At 39.4% G+C, this 26,406-nt stretch overlaps 2 protein-coding genes across 3 annotated transcripts in view; one reads left to right on the top strand and one right to left on the bottom strand.

Annotated features, from left to right (window-relative positions):
• Nucleotides 1–14,830, bottom strand: part of TNFSF18 (TNF superfamily member 18) — a 389,686-nt gene extending 374,856 nt beyond the window's left edge. The window contains exons 1-3 of one of the 2 annotated variants that reach the window (XM_060296286.1): nt 14,349–14,830; nt 10,342–10,481; nt 496–576 (exon numbers count right to left, since the gene is read on the bottom strand). The gene's annotated coding sequence lies outside the window, so the exon portion shown is untranslated. The remainder of the gene's footprint in view (nt 1–495; nt 577–10,341; nt 10,482–14,348) is intronic. The other variant, XM_060296292.1, reaches the window with a different exon arrangement.
• A 165-nt stretch (nt 14,831–14,995) lies between these two features.
• PRDX6 (peroxiredoxin 6) lies at nt 14,996–25,176 on the top strand. The gene is made up of 5 exons (XM_030875452.3): nt 14,996–15,176; nt 19,010–19,166; nt 22,504–22,650; nt 23,406–23,552; nt 24,872–25,176. Exons 1-5 carry the CDS (start codon nt 15,082–15,084, stop codon nt 24,998–25,000), a joined length of 675 nt encoding a protein of 224 aa, XP_030731312.1. The 5' UTR covers nt 14,996–15,081; the 3' UTR covers nt 25,001–25,176.
• Nucleotides 25,177–26,406: the final 1,230 nt, after the last annotated feature.

Genomic DNA, 26,406 nt, shown 5'->3' with positions numbered 1-26,406 from the left:
GAGAGAAGCAAAAAAAATCAGGAGAGTTTGGTGTTATGGAAGCAGAGTAAGAAGTGGTTCCCCAAAAAGTAGTCAGTTCTGTCAAACACTAATTCTATTGGATTTAACGAGATGAGTTTTAATGGGTAGAGGAAGAAAAAGAGAAAGGAACAGAGAAGTGAGTTGTAGCAGGAGGAAATGTTGAATCAAGGTAGGACTTTTAAACTGAGCTGTCTAATATGGGAACCACTAGTCACAGGTAGTTGTTGAACACTTGAAATGTGACTATTGCAAAACTGAGATGTGCTATAAGTGTAAATAATGTATCAGATTTTTAAAACTTAGTACAAAAAAGTATAAAATATCTTGTTAATAATTTTTATGTTGATTGCATGTTAAAATGATAATATTTTATATATATTGGGTTAAATAAAATATATTACAATTAGTTTTACTTTTTCTTTTCACTTTTTTAAGGTGTCTATCATAAAATTTTAAATTACATATGTGGCTCACCTTATATCCCTATTAGACAGAACTGTACGAGGGCATGTTTGTATGCTAATAGAATGAGCAGTGGAGAAGCAGAGATTGATGCTGTAGAAAGAGAAAGAGTAAGGAAAAGAAGGAAGACATTAATAAGCTTTAGTAGATAGGGAGGAATGGGGAAACAATAATAGATTGATGGACAGACAGAAAGACAGGTGTACACAGGCAAATATTTGTCATAGTCTTTAAACAGAGGCTATTCATTCTTTTTAAATGGCCATGAAGCATTGATAAACACTTATCAAGGTCTAGGTTGCAAATAAAATCTCAGTATGCTTCCAAAGGTACAGATCATATTGCAAGAAAACGAGAAATTAATAAGAAAAAGGTAGCAAACCCAATCCAATCCCATGAACATTATATAACAGTTTTCTAATAACTCTTGGGTTAAAGTAGAAATCAGTGCTAAAATACAGAATGTTTAGAAATTTAAAAACACACTACATTTCAGAACTAATGGGATACCACCAAAGCTTAACTGAAAGAAAAATTCAGAATTTTTAGTGATCTGATTAACACATAGAAGACAAAGTAAATGATTTAAGCATTCAATTCAAGAAACTAAAAAGAGAACATCAAAATAAACCAACAGAGAATAGGAGAAAGAAACTAAGTAAAATAAAAGTAGAAATTAATGAACTTAGAAAGCATAGCAAAACTGCATAGACCTGATAAATAAAACAATAGTTTTGTTCTTGTTTTATCTTTGAAAACTACAACATAAAAATCATTAGTAAGTAGAACCAAGAAAAAGGGAGAGGAAATAAAAACACATACAATGAGAAAGGGAATATAACCAAAAATAGATTTAAATTATAAAATTTCCAACATACGCCAATAACTTAGAAAATCTACATGAAATAGACACACTTTGGAAGATATAAATTACTAATATTGACTCTTGAAGAGAGAAAATTAGCCCAATAATCAGAGAACTTGAAAACGTACCAAAAGTTCTAACTTCAAAACAAGCATTAGTTCCAGACTGTTTTACCAGAAAGTCCAACATATCTTAAAGAACAGATAATTCCTGAACTATTTAAATTATTCAGATAATAAAAATTAGGACAAGCTTCCCAATTTACTTTATTAAGAAGTTTATCCTGACTACCAATGCTAGCAAAAATAAAATAAAATAAATCTTGTGTCCTTTTCACTAATGAATAAAAATTTTTAAATCCAAAGTAAACTATTAGTAAGTCTAATTTATCAGACTTTTGACAGCAAGTAACAGAAACCCTGATCCAAATTATCTTTAACAATATGGGTATTTCTTGACTCAGCAGGAAGTCTAGAGGTAGAATAAGTTTCAGGATGGGTTGTAGTTCAATCATGTTATTAAGAATCCAGATTTTTTTCCCATCTTTCTGCTCTGCCACTCTTGGTGTGATGTCATTCCTGGTCTTTTATAAACATGACTGCAGTATTTCCAAGCAGCCAGGCACAATTCTCAGAGGAAGATGAAAAAATGACTCCTTTTGGTTTTCGCTTAGGAGCAAGGACACTTTTCCCGGAAGTTGCCCTAGTGGATGTCACGTCTCATTAGAAAGAGTTAGATCAAATGCCTGTCCCTGAACCAATCCCGATTAATGGCATGGTTTTGTTTTAGTCTGTAGCATCAGAATCCCCTGGAAGACTTATTAAAACATATTATCGCAGGGTTCAATCCCCAGTTTCTGATTCAGTAGGTCTGGCGTGGGGCCTGATAATCTGCATTTCTAATAAGTTCCCAGGTAATGCTGGATTATCTTGGACCAATTAGGACTATCTCTGGAGCTGGAGGTAAGGTCAGCTTTCCCGAGGCACCTGGCTGGATGGAAGATGGATAGATACTCGCTTAGAACTGTGGCTTACATAGCATCTTCAACAAGGAGAAATAAATTAGTACAGAAATGGCAGGACAGAGGAAAGTTGTTTTAGGCTTCCAAGAGTGGTGAGCTGTGGGAAGGTAAATATATGTGAGGAAACTAATGGAGTAAAGTTTGCTTGCAGGTTTCTCTGGTGCCATCTCTGAGCTGTCTCCAGCGAAAGGAGAATTTATATACTGCCTTTAGGAAGAAAGAGGCAGGTTTTTCTGACTTTGATGTTTCTTAATTGACTTCAGCTCAAAATAATTTTTATGTCAAAGAAAGAGGCATATTTTGAGGTGACATTCTGGTTTCCTTCAGTTTCCCATTTGAAACTTTATCTTCAGAAAATTTCATACATATATTTTTTTTAATAAATTTATTTTATATTTATTTTTGGCTGCGTTGGGTCTTCATTGCTGCACACGGGCTTTCTCTAGTTGCGGTGAACGGGGGCTACTCTTCATTGCAGTGCGCAGGCTTCTCATTGCAGTGGCTTCTCTTGTTGCAGAGCATGGGCTCTAGGCGCACGGGCTTCAGTGGTTGTGGCACGCAGGCTCAGTAGTTGTGGCTCACGTGTTCTAGAGTGCAGGCTCAGTAGTTGTGGTGCACGGGCTTACTTGCTCTGCGGCATGTGGGATCCTCCCGGACCAGGGATCGAACACACGTTTCCTGCTTTGGCAGGTGGATTCTTAACCACTGTGCCACCAGGGAAGTCCTGGAAAGTTTCATATGTTAAAGGCTGAGTTAGTCACTGCAGAAAGACTTGAGTTAGATGTTGTGAGATAAGAGATCAAGCCAAGGAGAAGAAAACCATAAATTGGAACAAGCAGAAAAGAACAAATCTAATTACATTGTCCCATATCTTAATTAATCAGTCTCTTAGTCTTGGGAATAGGTCAGTCCAGTTAAACAGTTGTGTTTCACTTAAGGAGTCAGTGTTGCAGATGGGCCTCCACCTAAATTTGGCCTCTGTACGTGCAAGCAATCAGGTATTTAATGAGGCATTCCTATGGAAATGTTTTTAAAAACAAATTTTAATGATAGGAGTGAATTATGAACTAATTTTTTTAGTCTGGAGAGCAGCCAGTAAAGACTATATCTAGATATGGGGCTTCATTTGATGGTGGAGTGAGGATGGAGTGGCAGTCTTTGATGAATTTCCTGGTTTGTAGTTTGAATGCCTACAATGTTGGTGTTGGGTGTTCTGGCAAACTTTCTGAGTGGCCTACATAGCAGCAGGCATGAAGGATGTCCATATATCACATTTGTTGTGGTGATTTCTCTGAAGTTCATATCAATTCATCCAGCTGCAACTTGCAGTGCTTTGGAAAAAGGGCAGTTGTAGTTCTTAGTGATTCCAAGTGTAGAAGGTTGGGAGAAAAATTGAAAACAATAATTTGGAGAGCTGTAGCCAGGTGTTGGAGGAAGCTTGAAGAATTCAGGATCCAGTAAAGTTTATAGGTAAATAATAAAATCTCAAAGACAATGAACAGGGCTAGAATCTAATATCCACAAGAGTGTGCCACTTTTTCTAGCACTGATAATTTTTCTGTCTACAGTAAGACAAATTTGTCTTCAAAATAAGTCTAATCTCATTAAATTTGGCCTGATTACTTATGTAAGTGCAGCAAGAATCGTGACTGACCAAGGGTCTTTTGAGTTTGCTTTGCTGGAACTTTTCATAAGGAACCTCAGATTTGGGCTTTTAAAAGCATCTCAAGGCTAGGAAGCCAAGGAGTCACAAGACTTCGCCTGTAACACCTATGGATTTGGGTGAATTCCTCTCTTCTTAAGGTCCCAAAAATATTCTGAGGTTCCTGGGCCTGCCAGGTAGCGATCTCCCTTACTCACTGTGAGGTGAGAACACTATAAGCAAGACACAAGTTGGTTTTTCCAAGTGGTCTTTATTAGCTCATTAAAGTCAACCTTACTTCCTTAAAGCTATCTGGTCAGATCTGATTCTATGCATCATTCTCAAATATGACATTCCAGTCAAAGCCTCAGTAATATAACCAATGCTTCCAATTGTGTCCTGTTATGAGGAGAACAGATTCTTATTGAATTTATAAAACTAACTAAACTGTCACAAAAATAAGAATATTCAGTAAGCTTTTCCAAATTCTGGAGGGATCAGGTAGAGAGAAAAAGTCATTGTTTCACCTTTGTCCACACGTTTTCCTAACTTAACAAGTTGCTGTAAGTTAGAGATAGTTAAGAGAAAAGAGGAGAACATTTTCTTAAATCTGAAAAACAAAATATTAAAGAACCAGCAATGTTCCAAACAAAAACTCATAAAAATTATAATCATCCTCATCAGTTCATTCAGTGCCATGTAATTGTTATTATGTTTAATATTGGGTTTGCAGTTTTATGAATCCACCAATTTTTCCATTAGAGTTCTGAAAATTCATACCCAGTACAATGGTGTGATATTAAAAGTTATCAGAATTCTGTATTCTAGAGTATTTGTCAGGTTCCTTTCCATTAATCTCTTTGAGGACAAGCAATTTTGGATCATAGCTGCTTGCAAAAGCTTTCAGGAAAGCATCAGAGTAAAACAATAACTGTGAATGACAAAAGACTTAAAAATAGCCATGGTTAAGGATCTAATAAGAGTTCATTTATATACAATAGACAAGAAAATTTTGTTATTTATGTGACATACATTTTAAGATGATAACTGGAATTTGACTATAACATTATACCAGGACATTTCAGATTGCTAAGAATTCCATACAATTTCTGGAACACTTACATTAATAATATATATCCACACAAATATAACCCAGAAAGGCCAAACATCACTTCTTACTTGACTATGCTTCCCATGTAATTTGACATATCAAATAAGCCTAAATAGTTTAATATCTCTCTTTTTATAAGGAGAGAGAACAAATCTCTTGAGATATTCTGGGGCTCTCCAAAAAATTCCCAAAGTTAGTTCAAGGTCAACAGACTTCATTTAGAACTTGATTTTGGGAAGTTTGTCAAAAATGTCAAAGGTTTAAAACACAGGATTAAATAGGATCACAGGTAATTGTGACATGATTAACCAAAGTGACAACTAAAGATTTTGAAGGCAAATACAGAACATTACGTAGCTGTTAAAAACAAATGAACAAAAATCCTTAGCTCTTTTAATATTGAGAAAATTCAGTTTCTGTTAAGTAATCAAAGCCCTGTTAAAGACAACAATAAAGCACAGAAAATAGATAAGACCAAAAAAAAATCAAAAAAACAAAACATGGTATCCTAGGTAGGATTACTTAAAAGGTAAAGAAAGTTTTATAGTCTCTTATTAAGAGCAGACCAATAATTCAAGAAAACTTTGTCATTTTAACAGAGAAATAAAATTAAATTTTAGTTTTGCATAGGGACACTACTGATTGTGAAGCTTATTTTTTAAATCCTTATAATAATTTCATTTAATTTTTAGCCAGCTTGATTACATAAGATAAAGTTTTCTCTCTCCTTCTTTCTCTTCTTCCCAACTTTCTATATCCATTTAGTTTTTGTCCTTTATTCTCCTCTTTTTAAAAAAATTCTGAACCAACTTTAAATAACCTCTAAACTAGGACAAAATTTCTTTCCATTTTCCTTAACAAAAACACAACTTTATACCTCATATCTTTTTTTTTAATCAAAATCATATCCTACTTTACTTGTATACTTGCATGCATAGTTTTTGTTATTATTATTTCTAGTACTTTTAGTTACATGTGTTGATCTAAATTTTTAACTCTTAGTAATGCTAATTTTCAGTGAAAACTAAGAATCAGGCAATTGTGAACTGTTTGTCACATACTAACTTCTGTAGTAGACTGGAAAATTTATAAATACATCATTTCATAATTTCTAGATGCATATGAATTTCTTAATAGACTTCTTTTTTTCAATGTGGCTAGAAGAATATGTTATTAACAGACCTAACTATCTCTTCTCTCTCTGTAATAAGAAGCTAAAATTAGATATGTTTAGCATTTACTGTTTCAGTATTTTATCTTACTTGGAAATGACCTAGATATTCAATGAATATCATCATTTAATTTAATTTATTGTAACTAAGGATTCAAGTTACCAAAAATATTTTGGAAACTACGTTTAAGCAGACATATTTTATAAAACAATCATTGTTGAAAATGAATCACATATATAAAATGAATATATATATAAAAAACCACAAACATCACGGAAACAAAGTATCTAAAAAGTTAAACATGTGGCTTTTCTCTCTCTCTCTCTGTTTACTTCTGTGCTTTACAAACATTAAACAATTTATTTTTATTATATTTTTGTTCTTAGATTATGAATTCATAATTTTATAACTAAATATGTAATAGAGACAACATAAGCCCATTTGACTAGTCTTAATTTATATAAGCACTTTTTTAAAGCAAATTAAATAGAGCTCTTTTACAACTTACTTTTGGCAATACCATCTGAAGGTAGAAAAGTATCACATATACATAGCATACATACACAGACATACATAAAGATACAGACGCAAAGAGAAACCTTACCGTTTTCATTTGCAAATTTTGGCCATAAGACATGTACGAGAACACAAAACTCACTAGTTTATAAAAGAACAGTTGGATCCAAATTGTGTTTCTGGCAGATGGAACAAGTTAAGGTTACCCACTCAGATCACTAAAGATTTTTTACTAATATTTGTGGAAAAGACTTTTAGCATTTGCATTTGCCCTTGACAGGTAATCTTACGGAGGTTTATGGGCTAGATTTTGGTCAAGGAAGCTTTCATAGAAGTTCATTTTTAAAAAAGCTTCTTCTTACTTTTTACTTTTTTTTGTATATAGTCTAAGGTAAGAGTCCAACTTCATCCTTTTGCATGTGGATGTCCAATTTTCCCTACACCACTTGTTGAAGAGACTATCTTTCCTCATCAAGCGGCCTTGGCCCCCTTGTCAAAGATTATTTGACAATATATGTAACGGTTTTTTCTGTGTTGTCTATTCTATTCCATTGGTCTATTTGTCTGTCTTTGCCAGTAACACACTATTTTGATAACTATAGGTTTGTAACATGTTTTGAAATAAAATAAATAAATAAGACCTCCAACTTTGTCCTTCTTTTTCAAGATTATTTTGTCTAATCAACATCCCTTAGAATTCCATATGAATTTTAGGATGGATTTTTTCATTTCTGAAAAAAATAACTTTGGGACTTTGATAGGAATTGCACTGCATCTATAAATTGCTTTGGGTAGTATTGGCATCTTAAGTCTTCCAACCCATGAAATTGGAATGTCTTTCCATTAATTTGTATCTTCTTTAATTTCTTTTAGCAATGCTTTATAGTTTTCAGTGTAGACATGTTTTAAACTTTTTATTTGTATAAATTTTTAAAGGTTACTTTCCATTTACAGTTATAACAAAATATTGGCTATATTCCCCATGTGTACAATACATCCTTGAGCCTATCTTACACACAATAGTTGTACTTCCCACTCCCTCACTCCTATACTGCCCCTCCCCACACACACTGGTAACCACTAGTTTGTTCTCTATATCTGTGAGTCTGCTTCCTTTTTTGTTATATTCACTAGTTTGTTGTATTTTTTAGATTCCACATATAAGTGATATCATACAATATTTGTCTTTCTCTGTCTAGCTTATTTCGCTTAGCATAATACCGTCCAAGTCCATCCATGTTGCTGCAAATGGTAAACTTTCATTATTTTTTATGGCTCAGTAGTATTCCACCATACATATATACCTCATCTTTATCCAGTCACCTGTTGATGGACACTTAGGTTGCTTCCATACCTTGACAATTGTAAGTAATGCTGCTATGAGCATTGGGGTGCATGTATCTTTTCAAATTACTGTTTTGGGGATTTGGGGATATATAACCAGGAGTGGAACTGCTGGGTCCTATGGCAGTTCTATTTTTAAGTTTTTTGAGAAACCTCCATACTGTTTTCCACAGTGGCTGCACCAATTTACATTCCCATCAACAGTGTACAAGGATTCCCTTTTCTCCACATCCTTGCCAACATTGGTTATTTGTGTTCTTTTTGATAATAGCCATTCTGACAAGTGTGAGGTGACATCTCTTTGTGGTTTTGATTTGCATTTCCCTGATGATTAGTGATGTTGAGCATCTTTTCATGTGCCTGTTGGCCATCTGCATTTCCTCTTTAGAAAAATGTCTCTTCAGTTCTTCTGCCCATTTTTTAATTGGGTTGTTTGTTTGTTTTCTTTTATGTTGAGTTCTATGAGCTGTTTATATATGCTGGATATTAATCCCTTATAGGTCATATCATTTGCAAATATTTTCTCTCATTCAGTAGGTTGTCTTTTCATTTTGTCGATGATTTCCTTTGCTGTGCAAAAGCTTTTAAGTTTAATTAGGTCCCATTTGTTTATTTTTACTTTTATTTCCTTTACTTTAGGAGATGGGTCCCCAAAAAATATTGCTACATTTATGTCAGAGTGTCTGCCTATGTTTTCCTCTAGGAGTTTTGTAGTATCCAGTCTTGCATTTAGGTCTTTAATCCACTTTGAGTTTAGTTTTGTATAAGGTGTTAGAGAATGTTCTAATTTCATTCTTTTACATACAGCTGTCCAGTTTTCCCAGCACCACTTATTGAAGAGACTATCTTTTCTCCACTGTATATTCTTGCCTCCTTTGTCGTAGATTAACTGACCATAAGTGTGTGCGTTTATCTCTGGCCTCTCTATCCTGTTCTATTGATCTATGCATCTGTTGTTTTTGTGCCAGTACCACACTGTTTGATTACTATAGCTTTGTAGTATAGTCTGAAGTCAGGGAGCCTGATTCCTCCAGCTCCATTGTCCTTTCTCAAGATTGCTTTGGCTATTTGGGGTCTTTGGGTCTCCATACAAATTTTAAAGTTTTTTGTACTAGTTCTGTAAATAATGTCATTGGTATTTTGATAAGAACTGCATTAAATCTGTACATTGCCTTGGTTAGTATGGTCATTTTGACAATACTGATTCTTCCAATCCAAGAATACAGTGTATCTTTCCATCTGTTTGTGTCGTCTTCAATTTCTTTCATCACTGTCTTATAGCTTTCAGAGTACAGGTCTTTTGTCTCCTTAGGTAGGTTTACTTCTAGGTATTTTATTTTCTTTGGTGCGATGGTAAATGGAATTGTTTCCTTAATTCTTTCTGATATGTTGTTGTTAGTGTATAGAAAACACGGTATATTAATTTTCTATCCTGCAACTTATCTGAATTCACTGATGAGCTCTAGTAGTTTTCTGGTGGCATCTTAGGATTTTCTATGTATAGTATCATGTCATCTGCAAACAGTGACAGTTTTACTTCTTCCTTTCCTATTTGGATTCATTTTATTTCTTTATTAAATAAATATTTTATTTCTTTATACCAAAAAGATCATACACCATGATCAACTGGGATTTATCCCAGGAATGCAAGAATTCTTCAGTATCTGCAAATCAATCAATGTGATACATCACATTAACAAACTGAAGAATAAAAACCATATGTTCATCTCAACAGATGCATAAAAAGCTTTTGACAAAATTCAACACCCTTTTATGATAAAAACTCCTCAGAAAGCAGGCATAGAGGGAACACACCTCAACAAAATAAATTCCATATATGAAAACCTCACAGCTTTTCAACAGTGAAAAGCTGAAAGCATTTCCTCTAAGATCAGAAATAAGACAAGGATGCCCACTCTCGCCATTTTTATTCAACATAGTTTTGGAAGTTTTAGCCACAGCAATCAGAGAAGAAAAAGAAATAAAAGGAATCTATATAGGAAAGGAAGAAGTAAAACCATCACTGTTTGCAGATGACACGATAGTACATACATGTTTTAAATTTTAAACACAAAAATTCCAAGTGGTCACTCGTAATAAAGTACCTTGAGTTGTTACTTTAACTTTATAATCATTGAGCTATTGTTGCTTACTTCAAATCTGTTGTTTAAATGCAGGAATTATTACCTCAGGAGTTGGAGACAGAAACTGTGCTAGAAGACAGCTTGAACCACAACCAATTCACTCTTGAAATAAATGAGGTCTATATACAGAGAGAGCTGATTATATAATGGAGAATTCTCCAAATTAACTTCTATGTAGAAGACCTTTTTAAAAATAAAGGATAAGTAATTAAAATGTGCCAATCTGCAGCTAAGGTATATACATTATTAAAACTCAACAGTGACTGCAGCAATTGTTTATGATTTAGACCAGCATCAAGATTTGTCTAAGAGTACTGTATCACTAACATTGCTTGGAACAGCCAGATCTTGGTGATAATAGCAAGCAGGTTAATATTATTATTATCATTGTCACCATCTTTAAATTCTCAGAAAATTCATAGCTTGATTGCCTGTACCTGGGGAGGACTTCTCTCACCACCCAGCTTTAGTTCACCCTGGCATTAGGCCTCAAAGAATTTAAGTTTGGGAGCTAGCAGGCTATTAGTATCCTGTGTAAAGTATCCTTTAATGACTAGATAGGTTATCTTGCACCCTTCAGCATCAGTCATCTGCTGCTCTGCTTCTAGAGTTCCTGCCACTCTCCACTCTTCTCCTGGCTGTCTCATGGCTTCTGCTTACTACCTTACCTGACCATCTTTCAGCTTCTACCCCTACTGTGAACTGCTGTCTGAATATGTTTTCTTGCATTCCAGCCACCCAAAGAAGATCCAATAATAAGGCATTGTGTACCAGGCCCCCACAAGCTGTTAGGCAGTCTGTAGGGTGATTGCCTTTGAGCCAGACACCCAGTCCTGTGCAACCACTGATGGCAAGAGTGGCAGGGCCATGTGGTCAGTTTTCCTTAGGAGGAGTCTGGGCAAGGCAGGCATTCAGATTGGTTCCTCTCCAAAACACTTCTTTTTTTTCCCCTTTTTCTTTCTTCTTCCCTTTCCCAGCTCCTATGAATTCTTTGCTCTCTGGTTTCTCTCTTTACCTTTCCCCTCCTTCCTCTCTATGACAATCTCTTTCCCTCTCTCTCTCTCTCTCTCTCTCTCTCTCTCTCTCTATATATATATATATATACACACACATACATACATACATACACACACACACACACACACAGATATGAAGCTTCACGAATTGATATTCACTGCCCACTCTGTAAAAATCTTAATTTTTTTCCTTTAGAGCATCAGGCCTTTTATGCTTAACTAAAAGCAGAAAAAAATTGGTTAACTTAACTCAACATCCTTTAAGCAATTCCAAATTGGCTTTTGGTTTTTATTATATCATGCTTTAAAATCTAATCCTTTAACCATTTATGAGTAAATTTTCCCCCCAAAAAAATCATAATTTGTGAAACTTACTAAACAGTCTCTTTCAGTGTAAGCAGTAAACTTTCAGGAAGAGTGCTTTATTTGAGAAAAGAAGTGTCAGAACTTACTGCTCCAAAGCCCCTCTGAGAACTATTCATCGTTTTAGCATTTTAAAAGCTGTTTTGTTTTCATTTTTACTCCCACGTATCCTATTGGGTTGGCCAAAAAATTCGTTCAGGTTTTTCATAGGATCTTATGGGAAAAACTGAATGAACTTTTTGGCCAGCCCAATACTTTGCTTTCTTTCCAGGTTGGAGGATATGATAGGGAGGAGTACCCACATTAAACATGATAAAGAAGAGCAGTGGAGAGATTATCAGCCCCACTCACACAGCAGGTTGATAGCACTGCCCTGATCAGCAGTTTCCTGTACTCCAATACCTCTTTCTATTTTTTTTTTTCTGAAAAGAAAATCAAATTTAACAAGAAAGCTTTATAAGAATTGTTTTAAAAACATCATCCCACCCCCCTAACATTAATTTCAAATTTTATATATCTCCTCCCACATGCATAAGAATTTTTACCTAGCTACAATTATAACCAGGGACACATTGCTCTTTTATTTCCAGCAGAAGGTAAGTTTTATATATCTCCTCCCACATGCATAAGAATTTTTACCTAGCTACAATTATAACCAGGGACACATTGCTCTTTTATTTCCAGCAGAAGGTGGACAAGAAGCTTTGCTGTGTGGCTGTAGGAAGGTGCCCAAACGCTTCTTCAATACTTTGTGCAATCTAGCTCCACACCACTATGTCTAACAGGTCACAAATATTTATCAATAACACATGGTCTAAGCTTTAGGAGTTCACAACCTAGTGAGAGAGGAGACAACCTAATGTACTGTTGTTCTTCCAAATGGCCATTGCCAATCCCTTCACCTTTTCCTTCAGTCCGTCCAAAGCAGTAAGGACAGAAGAGACTATCAATCAGCCAACAGTCAGAGCCCTCTGAAAACCCCTGCAAACCCTTCCTTCCTGTCAATCAGGAGTTAATTCTAAGGACTTCAAGTTCTCCCCAACCCTGCCAGCTGTCAGAAGACATTTTTTTCTGATAAAGCCTCCACCCTCTCTGCAACTCTCCCTTTTCCACATTTTGGTCTCTCCCTGGGATGCCTCCCTGGCCCCTCCTCCTTTCTCATGGCACTTCTTGCTTTTCCCTCTACAGTGGGGCTTAGCCCACTGTAGTTTAAGGTTGGAAGCTAGCAGGCTATCAGTATCCTGTGTAAAGTATCCTTTAATGACTAGATAGGTTATCTTGCACCCTTCAGCATCAGTCATCTGCTGCTCTGCTTCTCGAATTCCTGCCACTCTCCACTCTTCTCCTGGCTACTACATCTTCCTTCAGTGTAGTACAGAGGTTAAACTCAACTACCTACAAGAGTCAGGCAGGACAGTTGGTGTTCCTTTGACTTTGTCTGCATATTAAGTATATGGGAACATTCTCTACTTTTACAAAGAAACATGCTCTACCTTGTTCCACATTGAAACATATGGCCTTTAGTCAACCTTTAACTTTTACAATTTTTGCCAGAGATAGGGTTACATTAGGATGGAACTCATTTTCCTCCTAATTCTAACCTAAGAAAAATAACAGGGCAAGAGTGTGGTTAAACTGCCAATAGACAATGTCAGTAAGTGGTGGGGCATAGCTTGGAGTCAAATTAGTTTACAGATTAAATTATAGTAGCTTCACAGAGTTTTCCAGAGTGGCTAAGAAATTTTTCCAGTAATCTTACTACAAGTCTTTGTTCAGAGGAGAACTTGGAAAGTATGATTAGCATGCCCACACACAAAAACATCACTATGATGAAAACAAATCTTAGTATGTGAGTCACTTCTCTTAACACTGCCCTGTGCCTTTTTTAAGCCTGCGGAGCCCCACCCAGAGAATTTTTCATACCTTTGGACTCTTAACAATCTGGGACCCTCCCCTCCCCCCAACCCTCCATCAGCATTTACGTTTTTTTCGTAACTGTATGTACGTCTGCTTTCCCTGTATGAGCAGAGACTGTATCTCTTCTCTGTATCACCAGGTCTGGCACAGTGCCTAGCAAACAGTTGGCAAAGCAAGGGTTATTGCATAACCTACTACCATCATCCAAATAATAGCTACCATTTCCAGAGCACTTACTATGGAAACTAAAATAGTTGTGGAAACATATGCAGCTAATAACTGGTTGTTTTGGCCTCGAAGTTGGGAGCTCATCCCCAAAAAGGAACACTCTAGGCACAATGGCAGCAGTAACTACTTATGGTTTACCTACATTACCCTGGAGGCTTTCCCAGACCAGACCACCCAATAGAAGCAGCACCTCAGTTACCCTCTAGCACATAATCTTATTTTCTCTGAATAGGATTTACTACTGTCTAATATATTCTTGGTTAAATAGGTATCCCTCACTATAATGAAAGCTCCAAGAGAACAGTCATCTTGGCTACCTTGTGCTTGGCACATAGAAAGTAAATAAATGAATCTAAACTTCCCACTTCCTTGGGTGGCAGAGTTGACTTGCACACAATAGATCACAATATGTTTTAAAATTTATATTTAAACTTCAGGATAATTGTGTTGAATATCTTATGGTTCATAATGAACTCTGGGAGTGGAATAAAAATAAAAGTTTGGTCACATTCCCCCAAGCACTTACTGATATGGGTGCTGGAATTTTTGCTGCAACAAGAAAGCCACTTCCTCTGACGCAAGGTGCCCCACATGCTTGGGTCTTGCCACATCCTTTGATACAGAAATCAGGATGGCTAGGCTGGCTGGGGCGCTCAGGATGCCAGACGCTCACACTACCAGAGCGGGGAGTGCAGGGGTCGCCAGAACCCTCTGCCAGGAGTCGGCCGTGAGTGGGTGTGCAGGAAGGTAGCAGCGGATTCGTGTGGCTCCTCAGGGCGGCTGTCCGCCTTGGGGCTCCCATTCCTACTGCGTTCCGCTTCCTTTACTTCCAAAGCCCAGAACGCACCCCCAAGCCTCCAAACGGCGACGTCACTGAGTTCCCTGTCACGTGAGGAGAGAATGATAGTGTCCACAGGCTCCCGGCAGGGCAGAGGCCTGGCGAGGTGCCGGACCCGGCACAGGTCCGTCCTCCCCTAGCCCAGTCCCAGACTCCCGCCGGTTCCGGACTCTCGCTCCCGCCCACGCCAGCCGCGGCCCCGCCCACCCCGCCCACGGCCTGGCCCCGCCCCTTGTCCCGCCCATCGCTCCCGCCGCGACTCCGTCTATCTAGGCTTTCCTTTGGTCCCGCCCACCCCCGCCCCTCCCGTCCCGCCCCTGGAAGCCCCATTTATTCCGCCTCCCAGCACACACGCCGGAACCAGCCAGCTGGTGGTTGTCGCCGTTGCGCCTAGTCCTCCTTCCGTGTCATCGCTGCCGCCATGCCCGGAGGGCTCCTTCTCGGGGACAAGGCTCCCAACTTCGAGGCCAATACTACCATCGGCCGCATCCGTTTCCACGACTATCTGGGAGACTCGTAAGTGGCCACCTCTTCACCCTACCCTGACCTCGGGTTACGCCCGGACTCAGGGGTGCCTTCCCTTGTTTCTCCCTTCCGTCCTCCTCACCGCTCAGCCCCCTGCTCGCCGCCCGCCTCCTCCCTGCACCAGTTCCTGCACGTGCCTCTCGTTGTGTGGCTTCTGCCCCGCGGCGGCCGAGCGCTGCTGGTCGGCCCCGACCCTCCGGCCCGCCCTCCGCCGGCCATTGGATCCTCTCTCGCCTTCTGTCCCCCGCGTGGCTGGGCCGGCTCCGGAGTGAGGAAGGGGGAGGGGAACAAAATTGGGACCGCGCAGGTCCCGGGTTCGGGAGGCCGGTGCGGAGGAGAGCTCGTCTGTTTGCCTCTGTTTGGTAAACTGTGCAAGTAGTATGGTCCAGCCGAAGGCCGGAGGGGGCAGGGGCCGGGCAGCATCGGCGGTCAGTTCCCCGGTACTCGTGCCCAGGGTCGCACCTCCTCCCTCCCTCCGTTCTGGAATTTGCTCCCTGGGGAAGGTTGGTGTCCAAAGCCAGAGTCAGAGGACACTGCTACTGGCTGAAGGTTCAGGAAGGGCCCAGCGTGTTATGTGAGGGTTCTACTTGCTGCAGTGGTATTTGCAGTCTTCTCAGCACAAAAAATTTGAAACCACCAGGTGCCAGATAGTGGCTGAAAGACTTTTTGCCCAGAACCTCCCCCAGCTGCTAGAATGTGATTTGATAACAGCTTTGGGAGGAACCCAGAACACTCTGTATGTGTGTGTGTGTGTCCTTCATTCCAGAACTTGCAACACCTTGAGGGAAGGGCTTTCTGAGGTTGTTCAGTTGCAGTGGCCATGGATAGCCAAGCACCTGGACACCCGTACCTTCCCCTTTGAGACCCTTTTGTTTCACTGCAGAGTGCCTCTCACTGCCCCTTCCCCCTTCTGCCTTGCTTCCAGCCTCAGGTAGACTTGGCAAATTGGTGACCCATGATCTAGCCTGGCAATCATACCTTTATGACTAGGAGTATATTGGCGTTACTGTGGTTGTACAGCTCCTGAATCAGCAAACTTTAAGTTGATTAGATTTAATGTGAAACATCCCAGATGTGTCTAGTTACATTATAGTTCTGGAGTTCCAGTGGCCCCACTACACTGTGGTCTAAGGTGTTAGAATTCCTTCTTGCTTTGTATCCCTTTTATATACAGTGTCCAGGTACATATATTACAGACAGAGGGTGCAGTTTATGAGATTAATCAAGGATTGGACAGGCCTCTGCAGAGCACCTGGGAGAGATTCTTATACCTTAGGCCTAACCAACCCCTTACCGCCCCTTAAATCCATTTGCCAGCTACTGATTAAGGGAAGAGCTAAGTTTTTTGCAAGAGAGGACTAGGCTAGAGAAAGGATGAGAAATGAACATTCAGGCAGTAAAGGCAGGGAAAGAATTCAGAAATACAGACTATGCCCAGTCTCATACTCAGAATTTAGGTATTAGTATTTCTCCAAAACTCGATGGGATTTTCAGATAATGTTCCTTCCCATTCCTGCCTACAGCCCTCACCCTCATAAAACAAAATTTTCCTAGGACTCTTAGGTTGCAAATAAATATTAATATAAAGCATATTTACTGTAGCAATAGTTATAAATGATGTCACTATTTAAGCTAACCCTATTTGTTTGGGACTTTTTTGTTGTCATTTATTGTCCTCGATCTATCTTAATTTGACTAAAAGTGGTACCTTCTCAGGGAGCCATAAGTAGGAAAATGAGAAAACTATCTGCATCTAAACAAAAATATACAAGTCTGCCTTGGGTCAGGCATGGGATAGTACTATTTCCTGCCCTACCCCGAAAATAAGTTTGAGCCCTTTATATCATTGTAATACATGGATTTTTGCCTAATATAATTTTTCCAAACTCCATTCTTAATGTGATTTCAATTCATACTATCAAATTTTGATCCAGGTGTGTTCTGGAGAAAATTAAAATAATTTCAAACGTTACAGGTTCTACCCTGCCCCTGACAACTGGAAACAACTAAGGGGTTTGGGTGCTGCATTTAGTGAGTTTATTGAGCCCAGTCACTGTTTCTGTATGTGTGGGGTATAAGCAGCTTCTTCACAGTACATCTTCACCAAACAAAACATGGGTTTTCCCTGGGTTTTCTGGGGCTTAGTGAGTGGGGACCCCTCCCTTAAATGAAGAAACCTTTTGTCTTTTGAAAATGAGGAAAAAGGAAAGGGGATAATGTAATTGTATTCCTCTGAAGAGCAGCAGTAGGGAGACTTAGAGGAGAGGCAGGCCACAGTAAGACATTCCCAGAGTTTATCCTGTTCCTAGCCATGTGGCAAACTAGAGTTTTGGCTTCTGGGAGAGGGGAGGATGTGAAGTGGCCTCAAACGAGTTCCTTAACATGATTCAGCAATACAGTCTCCTGATTCACAATGGAAAGAGAATGCCTGATTTTTCTAATTAATCACCTCTTTAACAATACAGGAAGAAGTGCCCTGCTCATTTTTTCTCAAGTTCTGGAGACTTTCCTTAAGTCTCATCTGACCCTTAAACAGATCCTTTACCACAGACTCTAAGGCCTACATTTTACTCATAGCTAGCTTATTTCAAAACATACTTAATGTCTTATTGCCCTTTATCAAAAGTAAACATACCACACCCCTCCACAATCTTAAAAATATTACCCCTCTCTTCCCAGTCTTGCCATAGGGCCATCCATCCTTTTTGTAAGAAGGTCTTTTCCTTTCCTGAAACCTTGGGAGTTGAGTGGCAAATGTAGCTGGGAATTAGGTACCTTGTCTCTGCTTTCTTCTTTGTGCTTCAGAAAACTTGGCAATCTTTAGGGAAGTCAGCTTGGCTTCTAGGCTAGAGTTAGTCATCTACTAGTTTAGGATCCTGCTTTAATGTTGTTAAGTCAACAGGAGTGTGGAAACTGTGTGTTAGGTTTTCCTTTTCAGTCGAAAGAGTAGTTTCTGTTGCCCAGGAGAAGGAAACAGTACTCCAAAGTTCTTGGTGACTTTTAGCTTGAAATGTGCTTAAAACTTACACGAATTTAACCTTAGGCAATGATGATTTAGATATTAGTATTACCCTAAGAATCTGTAGTTGTAGAAATCGACATTGGAGGCTATCATTTTCTACCCACTTGGTCTAACGCAAAAAGAATAATAAACTGCAAATGAAGAGATAGGTAAAACTCTTAAAATGCTGTTGTTTGGTCAGGGTACAAATATTGGGTGTCCTATTTAGCAGGTTAGATCAGTAAACTAGTTTTACAGAAGTTTTTATATCTGTTCACTTCAAAGAATCAAGTGTCAGCTTTAATTTTACATATAAATAGAGGATAGAAGCCTATTTATTTCAGATTACATAATCTGTTTATTATTGTAGTCAGGCATTGGTCTAGATTCAGGGCATATTGGAACATCCATTACTGGAGGTGAATGTCAGCATATCTGTGCTTAGAAAAAAATGTAGAAAGAGTAAAAAGAAAAAAAAATTATTTCAATAAGTACTTGGTTTGAGTAGCACAGATTTTATTAGCTGAAAAGGACTCAGGGTGGCTCTAGAGTTATTAAAGGAGGCAGCATCCTTACAGTCTTTTTAAATATTTATCATGTTGAATTTCATATCTTTGATTGAATTGGGCTTTAAACATAGGCTTTTCTGGAGATAAGAAGATCAAAAAGCATTCCTCAACAGAAAAGTTTAAAAGTGATTGTCTTCATAAGCACTCATTTGAAAAAGAAAGTCATTTTTGATCTAGGATTTATGATTTTTCATTGTACGTGATGCTGGTGATAATCTATTCATTCAACTGTGACCTTCTTTTCCTTCATTCAGATGGGGCATTCTCTTCTCCCACCCTCGGGACTTTACCCCAGTGTGTACCACGGAGCTTGGCAGAGCAGCAAAGCTGGCACCAGAATTTGCCAAGAGGAACGTTAAGATGATTGCCCTTTCAATAGACAGTGTTGAAGACCATCTTGCCTGGAGCAAGGTACAGTGCCCGTTGGCATATGCTTTGAGGTTACAGATTAAGCTATAAATTTTATAGAGTAGCTTGGTTTTTTGAGGTGAAGGTACAAATAAGGCTCAGATTCAGCCTTCACTGATTATTTGAAAGTCTGACTTGGACTGCACAGTGACCTCCACCTTGCTAAATCCAGTGGTCAGTTCTCAGCCCCCTTCTTTCTTGGCTTCCAGGACACCACTTCTCTAGCTGTTCCTGCTCATGTGCGGCATGAGCTTCCTCATCTCCCGGCTCCTAATACTGAATATATGCTGGAGTTGCCCTGGACTCACTTCTTGGACGTCTTCTCTTTTTATCTACATTCTTCACCTTGGTAAACTCATCCACCCACATCTCTATGCTATGATTCCCAAATTTCCATCTCTAGGCCAGACTCTGCTGGCTTCCAGATTGGTGAAACCACCGCCTACAGCATCTCCCCTGGGATGTCCTATCACCTCAAATCCAGCAGGTCTAAAACGGGGCTCCTGTTCTTAATCCCGGGGGTCTTACTCATCTCAGCTAATGGCATCTGTATTTTTGTAGTTGCTCAGGCCAAAAATCCAGGAGTCATCCTTAATTCCTCTGGTGTTTTCACTTCACATGTCTGATTCATCAGCTAACTTGCCTGCTCTACCTTCAAAATATATCCAGAATCCTGTTTGGAAGACTCTTTCCCCAGGGATCTTTGTGGCTTGCCCTCACGCCTTTCAAGTCTCAATTCAAATGATACCCATTAAGGCCACCCTTGCCCTCCTTATCTAAAATTATAACTCCCCTCTGTACTCCCCATCCTCCCCTGATTTGTCTCCTTAGCACTTGTCACCGTCTAAAATACTCTGCACATTGCTGATTTCGTTTGTTTGTTTCTCCCCACCAGAGTGGAGGCTCAGCAGGGCAGACTCCTGTTTCGTGCACTGCTGGAACAGTGCTCAGTACTCAGGACCTCCTAGGCAGGCAGGCAGTCTGTATTTGTCAAATGAATGAACTGAAGGACCTGTGTACTCCCAACAAAAGGATTTACTTGGATAATAAATGTGGTGGTCTAGATTTAACTTGAGAACATTTTAATGACTTTGCTACAGTGTCTACTAAATAATGATAGGGAACTTTCAAAGGATGCTTACTGTGCACTAGGCACTAGGTCGAGCACTTGACATGCAACTGAATATACGATGTAGTACTGACTTGTGAGCTGGCCACCTGGGGCTGCATCCCATGCCACTTTATACCAGTTCATTCTAAGTGTCTGAGATTAGAAGAATCATGTATAGGAGAAAAGGGAAGGCATTTCTCTTTCTTGAGGTGGATTGTTTTCATTCCTTACACTTGGCTGTGAATGGTCATTGGCATTTCCACAGTATCTCACAGGCAGTTTCTCGTTAGTTTCTGGGAGCAGCCCTGTAGGGGAGGTATATGGTTCCTGCTCCCAGCTTTTCAGATGAGAGTACTTTTTTCACCCAGGCAGTTGGAAGGACACACTAAAGACTTCCCTGCAAGAAAATGGTGGCAGTGGGATTTGAACCCCAAACTAATACTCTCTTTGACACTAGATGATAGAGAGTAGGAATTTGCTTGATTTTAGTATAAAGCCAAAGCATATTGTTCTTTGCTTTTCATGGGTGTAATGTAGTGCCTATCATGCAAATGGCAGGGTTGAGAATTACTGCAGAGCAATCATTGCAAGTACAGGTGGCTGAAGGAAGAGTTTATAGCCAATTGTATAATACCCTTCAAAGTATAGGAACACACCCAGGTTCATTTTCACTGGTGAGCTTGTGCCCTAGAATTTTCAAAACTGTGATTGCATTAAATAGGAAATAAGTCCCAACTTTCAGAAGCAGTGTCCAAACTTTGACACACAACTGGTTACATAGGAAACCTCAAGGTGCCTCTAGTATGAAACCATATTGATTGTTATTTTAGCTGTGGCGACCTGATAGACCGCCAGTGACAGCAGAAGGGAGGTTAAGCTAATAAAATTAAGAAACATGTTAAAATTTGTTGTTATCCATTTCAAAGTTCATGAATGCCACTTTTATCCTATGGCATCTCTGTTGAGAAATCCACAGAGGTTCATATCTGCTATGCCATCAACTCCTGTTTTACTTTCAAGGCTCCACATAATAAATCGACCTTATTCCAGCTTTAACGCCTCTTTTTCACTACTTCCTAAAACTCTACCCAGATAAATTCCTCTTTCGCCAGTCAACAGTTTATGCTCAGACTTGCCTACATGTTTCAGTAATATTGCTCCCCCTCCCTGGAATGCCTTCTTTTGCCCTGTGAAAATCTTATCCACCCTTCAAAGGCCCAGGTAAAAGTCATACGCCTTTCTTGAAGTCTCTCCTAACTCCAGCAGTCTCACAAATGGGGATGCTGGTGTACTTCAGCATTTGCCATTTACATATTACCGTCTTGCGTTTGTTGCTACTTCTTACGGAAATCATCCAACTAAATTAGAAGTTCCTTTAAAGGCAGGAACCGTGTCTTCCTCATCTGCATCCCACACGTACTTACCATAATGCTTAGCCCACCTTAAATGCAATGTCAACACCAGATCAAATAACGAAGCTAGATTTTTTTTTTTTCCCCCAAAACTTCCCAGAATAGAAAAATGGATGAAGTTTTTAACTAGGGGAGGAAGGGATAGAGAGTGGAAGCAAGGACATTATTGTCCTTTAGTTCAGACTTGGAATGCTTTGTTTTTATGTGGATTTCACCCTAGTGTAAATTCACCTCTGCCTTTTCACCCATTTTTACCTTTGACTTGTCCTTGAAGTGAATATTCAACTCTCCATTCTTGTGTTTGCTTTAAGTTTTGTGTTTTCTTTTCATGTCTTAATATCTTTGTTACAGTAGCTTAATGTCTGAGTCAGGGTGCTTTTGAGGCAGGGGCCAGATCTATAAAATTATCTTTGCATGTGCTTTAATTTCTGGATGTGAACTCATTGCTACTGATGGTTTTTATAGTATTTGGGTACGCATAGGTACCCTGGATTGAAGTCTAACTCTATATTATTCAACTTTTAAAGAGTTTAATGCTGCTTTCTCAGAGCAGTAAACGCATGCTGAATTTTAAGAGACTTGGGCATGAGAAGGCTCTAGGTTATAACCTAAGTACTACACCCTACCGTTATTCCTGTCAATGAGCAGTTGGGATGAGGAGTGTTCATTCATTAATTTTCTTATTAAAATAGCTTAGAGAAATTATGATGATTATGGTCCTCTCTTCCCTGTCTTACAAGACAATGACTGTTAACTGATTGAATTCAGAGGATATGCCTGGTTTAGTTTCCTCTTTTCTCTCTCCCCTGCATTTCAGGATATCAATGCTTACAATGGTGATGAGCCCACAGAAAAGTTACCTTTTCCCATCATTGATGATAAGAATCGGGACCTTGCCATCCAGCTGGGCATGCTGGACCCAGCAGAGAAGGACGAAAAGGGCATGCCCGTAACAGCTCGTGTGGTGAGTTGCATACATCCATTACATAGTCATTGTGACTGACCAGGCTACATGTCCAAGTAAATGCTTGGACCAACTAAAGGAAATGGGGGACTATGTCCAATTAGGATACAAGTGTCCTGGTGGCACTCTCACTTCTTATCTAAATGCTGGTACAAAGTAAAATTTTTCAGCTAAACTTTTAAACTGCTTAATTCACAGCTTTTGAAAATACATAAAAATAGTTATTCTAGGATGTCACCTAAAATTGAGAAATCTTTTTCTGTAGTCCTCCTGACAGCCCACTCTTTAAGGTGGTGGGTCATAGCCTTCTTCGTAAGGCATCCCTGGTTTTGAATTCTTATTTGTTCTGTCCTTACCCACTAGGGAACAAACTTATTCCCACATCTGCAAAAATATACAACAATTTGAGGACCAGGATCAACTCCCATTAGTATTATTTTTATGATAATCTTCCGTAGTTAACATAGTACCTTCCTGAGGCCTTTCCTGGATTCAGTTCGCAAATCAGTGTTTCTTGCTGAGACAGCCAGAGCCAAATATAATTTCCTTCAAGTTTAGAAATATAACGTGGAGAAGAAAATCATGTCTACTCCAGCCACCCGGTTTGTTTGGTGTATCTTTCTAGATATTTGCAGATTTCTGTTGTTGTTTTGTTATACCCTTGAACATTTTTAATGACTTAAGAGCCTTCTGAGAGGCTTTAGTATCAAAAACATTCAAAGAGTTCGTCCTGTTTATGTGTGTGTGCTTTGCAGGTATTTGTTTTTGGTCCTGATAAGAAGCTAAAACTGTCCATCCTCTACCCGGCTACCACTGGCAGGAACTTTGATGAGATTCTCCGAGTAATTATCTCTCTGCAGCTGACAGCAGAAAAGAGGGTTGCCACCCCAGTTGATTGGAAGGTAAAGATGTTAAAAGGGCAGATACCCAGCTTGCCTGGAAGGCCTGTGGGGCCAGTCTCTCAGTGGCTACCTCCAGGGTCAGTGTTATGTGGGGCTCTTGTTTCTGGCATGCAAGTACACTGGGAGGGCTTTTCCTCCTGGCTGAGTTTAAGATTTGCTGAGAGGCCATTTTCAGGGTCTTTAACCCCTTTTATATAAACTCCCTGTATTTCTAACTTTTAGATTATTTGGACAAATTAATTGGTCAGAATCATTCCTTTTCCTAGTAAAAGGATTTTTTAAAAAACCTTTAACTCTTCCCTGATGGCAAAATATTTATAGCAGAACCTAGACTGGCCACTTAAGTCGTGGGTATAAACCTATGTGGTGTATTAATGTCTTGAAACATTTCATTTCTCTTAAGCTTCAGTCTTTTAAACCTATGTAGAATTCTCTGAAACCTGTTCATGAACTTTTAATCTCTAAGATTCCTGACATATGTAGGACATGGATAATATCACAAGACTGTCTTAACATTGCTACATTTTTTTAATATGCTAACCTGAACACCTGGTTTTGTTATTTTGTTTCTTCTGACAGGCAAACCATTTATATTCTGTTTCCATTCTTTGACCATATGTTTATTGAGCGCAGACAGTAGACACTGGGATGCAGCAATGAACAATCAGTATAAAGTCCCTGCCCTCATAGAACTTAAATTCCAGTTGGTAGAGACAAACAATAAACAAGTTTATAGTATATTAGGTAACGATAAGTGCGACAGAGAGTAATCAAGGAGAGGTGGGGAGAAGGGGAGCACAGGTGGGAGGGTTGGTTTTATATTTGGCTGTCAAGAAAGGCCCTTCTCTGAAGGGACCTTTGGGAAGGACGTGAAGGAAGTGAGAGACCAAGTCACGCATATTTAGGAGGGAAGAGCACGGCAGGCTTGAAGGAACAGCTAAGAAGCTTTTCTAATAATGAGCTTGGCATGTTCAAGGAATAGGAGAGCCACCGTGCTGGAAAAGCAGCAGCAGGAGGTGGGGGGAGAGGCCGGGGATGGGAGAGGAAGCCAGATTCAGTCATGCAGGGCAATGATAAGGACTTAGGTGGCAAGCCATTACTAGATTTAAAACAGGACTATTTCTTGTTAAGGTGGGGAAATACTTCCCTTCCCAAAGTGTCAAAGATCAACTTGCGAAAACAAAATTCCTCAGAGGGGATAGAGCAAAGGAGATTTGATTATTCTCATCAGCAACTGTAGCTACTTTTCTGAAGTTAATTATTGCCTTTAGCCTTCACTATAAGATTGAATTTCACCATTCACAATGTCTTTTCAATAGAATGGAGACAGCGTGATGGTCCTTCCAACCATCCCTGAAGAGGAAGCCAAAAAAATTTTCCCTAAAGGAGTCTTCACCAAAGAGCTCCCATCTGGCAAGAAATACCTCCGCTACACCCCCCAGCCATAGGCTGGCTCTCCACAGAGTTGGTGCTGGAGCTGCTCACTGAGCACCGTGAGCCAGAGGATGCCAGCTGCCCATCATGTTTTCCTGCAGCAGTACCATAAAAACATCCTGGTGTGATCATAGCCAAGGTCTTTAGGTTGCTATACTACTGGCTTATTAAATGAAAATGGCACTACAAATTCCTTGGGATTCTTTGCTCTGTGCCTTTAGCAGCATTCTCTTCTGTTCATATATCTTAATATTCTCTGCTGACTCTCTTTGAAGTCTGAGGCTCATCCTGTTGGATCTCTGCAGGGTTTATGACCAACAAGGTGGTATCAGTTTATGGTTGAAAAAGCCTGCTTTGCTCCATCATAGAATGAGTTATCAGGTTTTTTCAGCTGTTCTAATCAAATCCTCTCTTCTGTTACCCATTTTGGGAAGGAATAGAACTTGGGGTTCAGCTTCCTCTGTACATATCTACATATGTAACCTAAGAACTGAGTAACCCAGATGTTCTTCAATATTTCATGTTTTGATCACAACTGGGGGCAAAACCTTTTCAATTCTGTAATTTTCCAGTAGATAACTGAAGGATGAGCAGGGGGAAGGAATCTTTAAGTATTTTGCTATCAAGAAAATTTTTCAATAAATTTCTATTGAAAGTGGGAAGCTACAGAAAAGGTTCCACTTGCCTGCCAGGGAGGTGTACCAGAGGCATGAGCAACACGACAGTGCCAGGTGCCTTTCAGAGTATTTCTGGATGTCAGTTGGCTCTACGATGAAGTGCACATGAAAGGGCACACCTTGGGAAGAGGGGAGAGGGTGACTGAAAATGTTTTATTATAGATTTATTCTTGCAGTGGGGGAGGGGGACTATTTTCTGAAATTTACTTCTTAGTGATCAGCAAGTAAATCCTTTGTTAAAACGTGATCAGAAAATTCTGTTGTCACATTTTCAAGTACTAGTTCGGACTCATGTCCTGAGGGCAAATGTTTCCTTGCTAGATTTGACATGCTTTTCTCCAAAGACAGACACATAAAATTTCATATAATGAAAATGCAGGAGCGGCTGATGAAGATGTGATTCCAGGGACTTCCCTGGTGGTCCAGTGGTTAAGACTCCGCGCTTCCACTGCAGGGGGCACGGGTTGGATCCCGGGTCGGGGAACCAAGATCTCACGTGCTGCCCAGTGCAGTCAAAAATAAAGTAAAATAAAATGTGTTTCCTTTGCTTTGTAAAACAAAATAGAAAAGAAAATGTATTCCACCCCATCTCTTGGCCTACTTTGCTTCTTCATGTTACTTGCCTGGGTCCTGTGGAATTTGTGACCCCCACTACAAAGAACTCTCCTAACCTGATACCTTAAAAGGATTCCTAGATTTAAGAATATGAATCTTGAGGATAATGGGACATCTTTTGCTTTTCT

Source organism: Globicephala melas, chromosome 1 (genome assembly GCF_963455315.2).
Source record: "Globicephala melas chromosome 1, mGloMel1.2, whole genome shotgun sequence".
NCBI classification, from domain to species: domain Eukaryota; kingdom Metazoa; phylum Chordata; class Mammalia; order Artiodactyla; family Delphinidae; genus Globicephala; species Globicephala melas.
Note: the sequence above shows the minus strand (reverse complement) of the source record. Positions and strands in the feature narration are given on the sequence as shown.

Coding starts and splice junctions, on each gene's coding strand:
- PRDX6 (XM_030875452.3), top strand. CDS start 15,082: ATGCCCGGAGGGCTCCTTCTCGGGGACAAGGCTCCCAACTTCGAGGCC. Junction 22,651..23,405: donor TGCCCGTAACAGCTCGTGTG/GTGAGTTGCATA, acceptor TGTGCTTTGCAG/GTATTTGTTTTTGGTCCTGA. Junction 23,553..24,871: donor CCACCCCAGTTGATTGGAAG/GTAAAGATGTTA, acceptor TCTTTTCAATAG/AATGGAGACAGCGTGATGGT.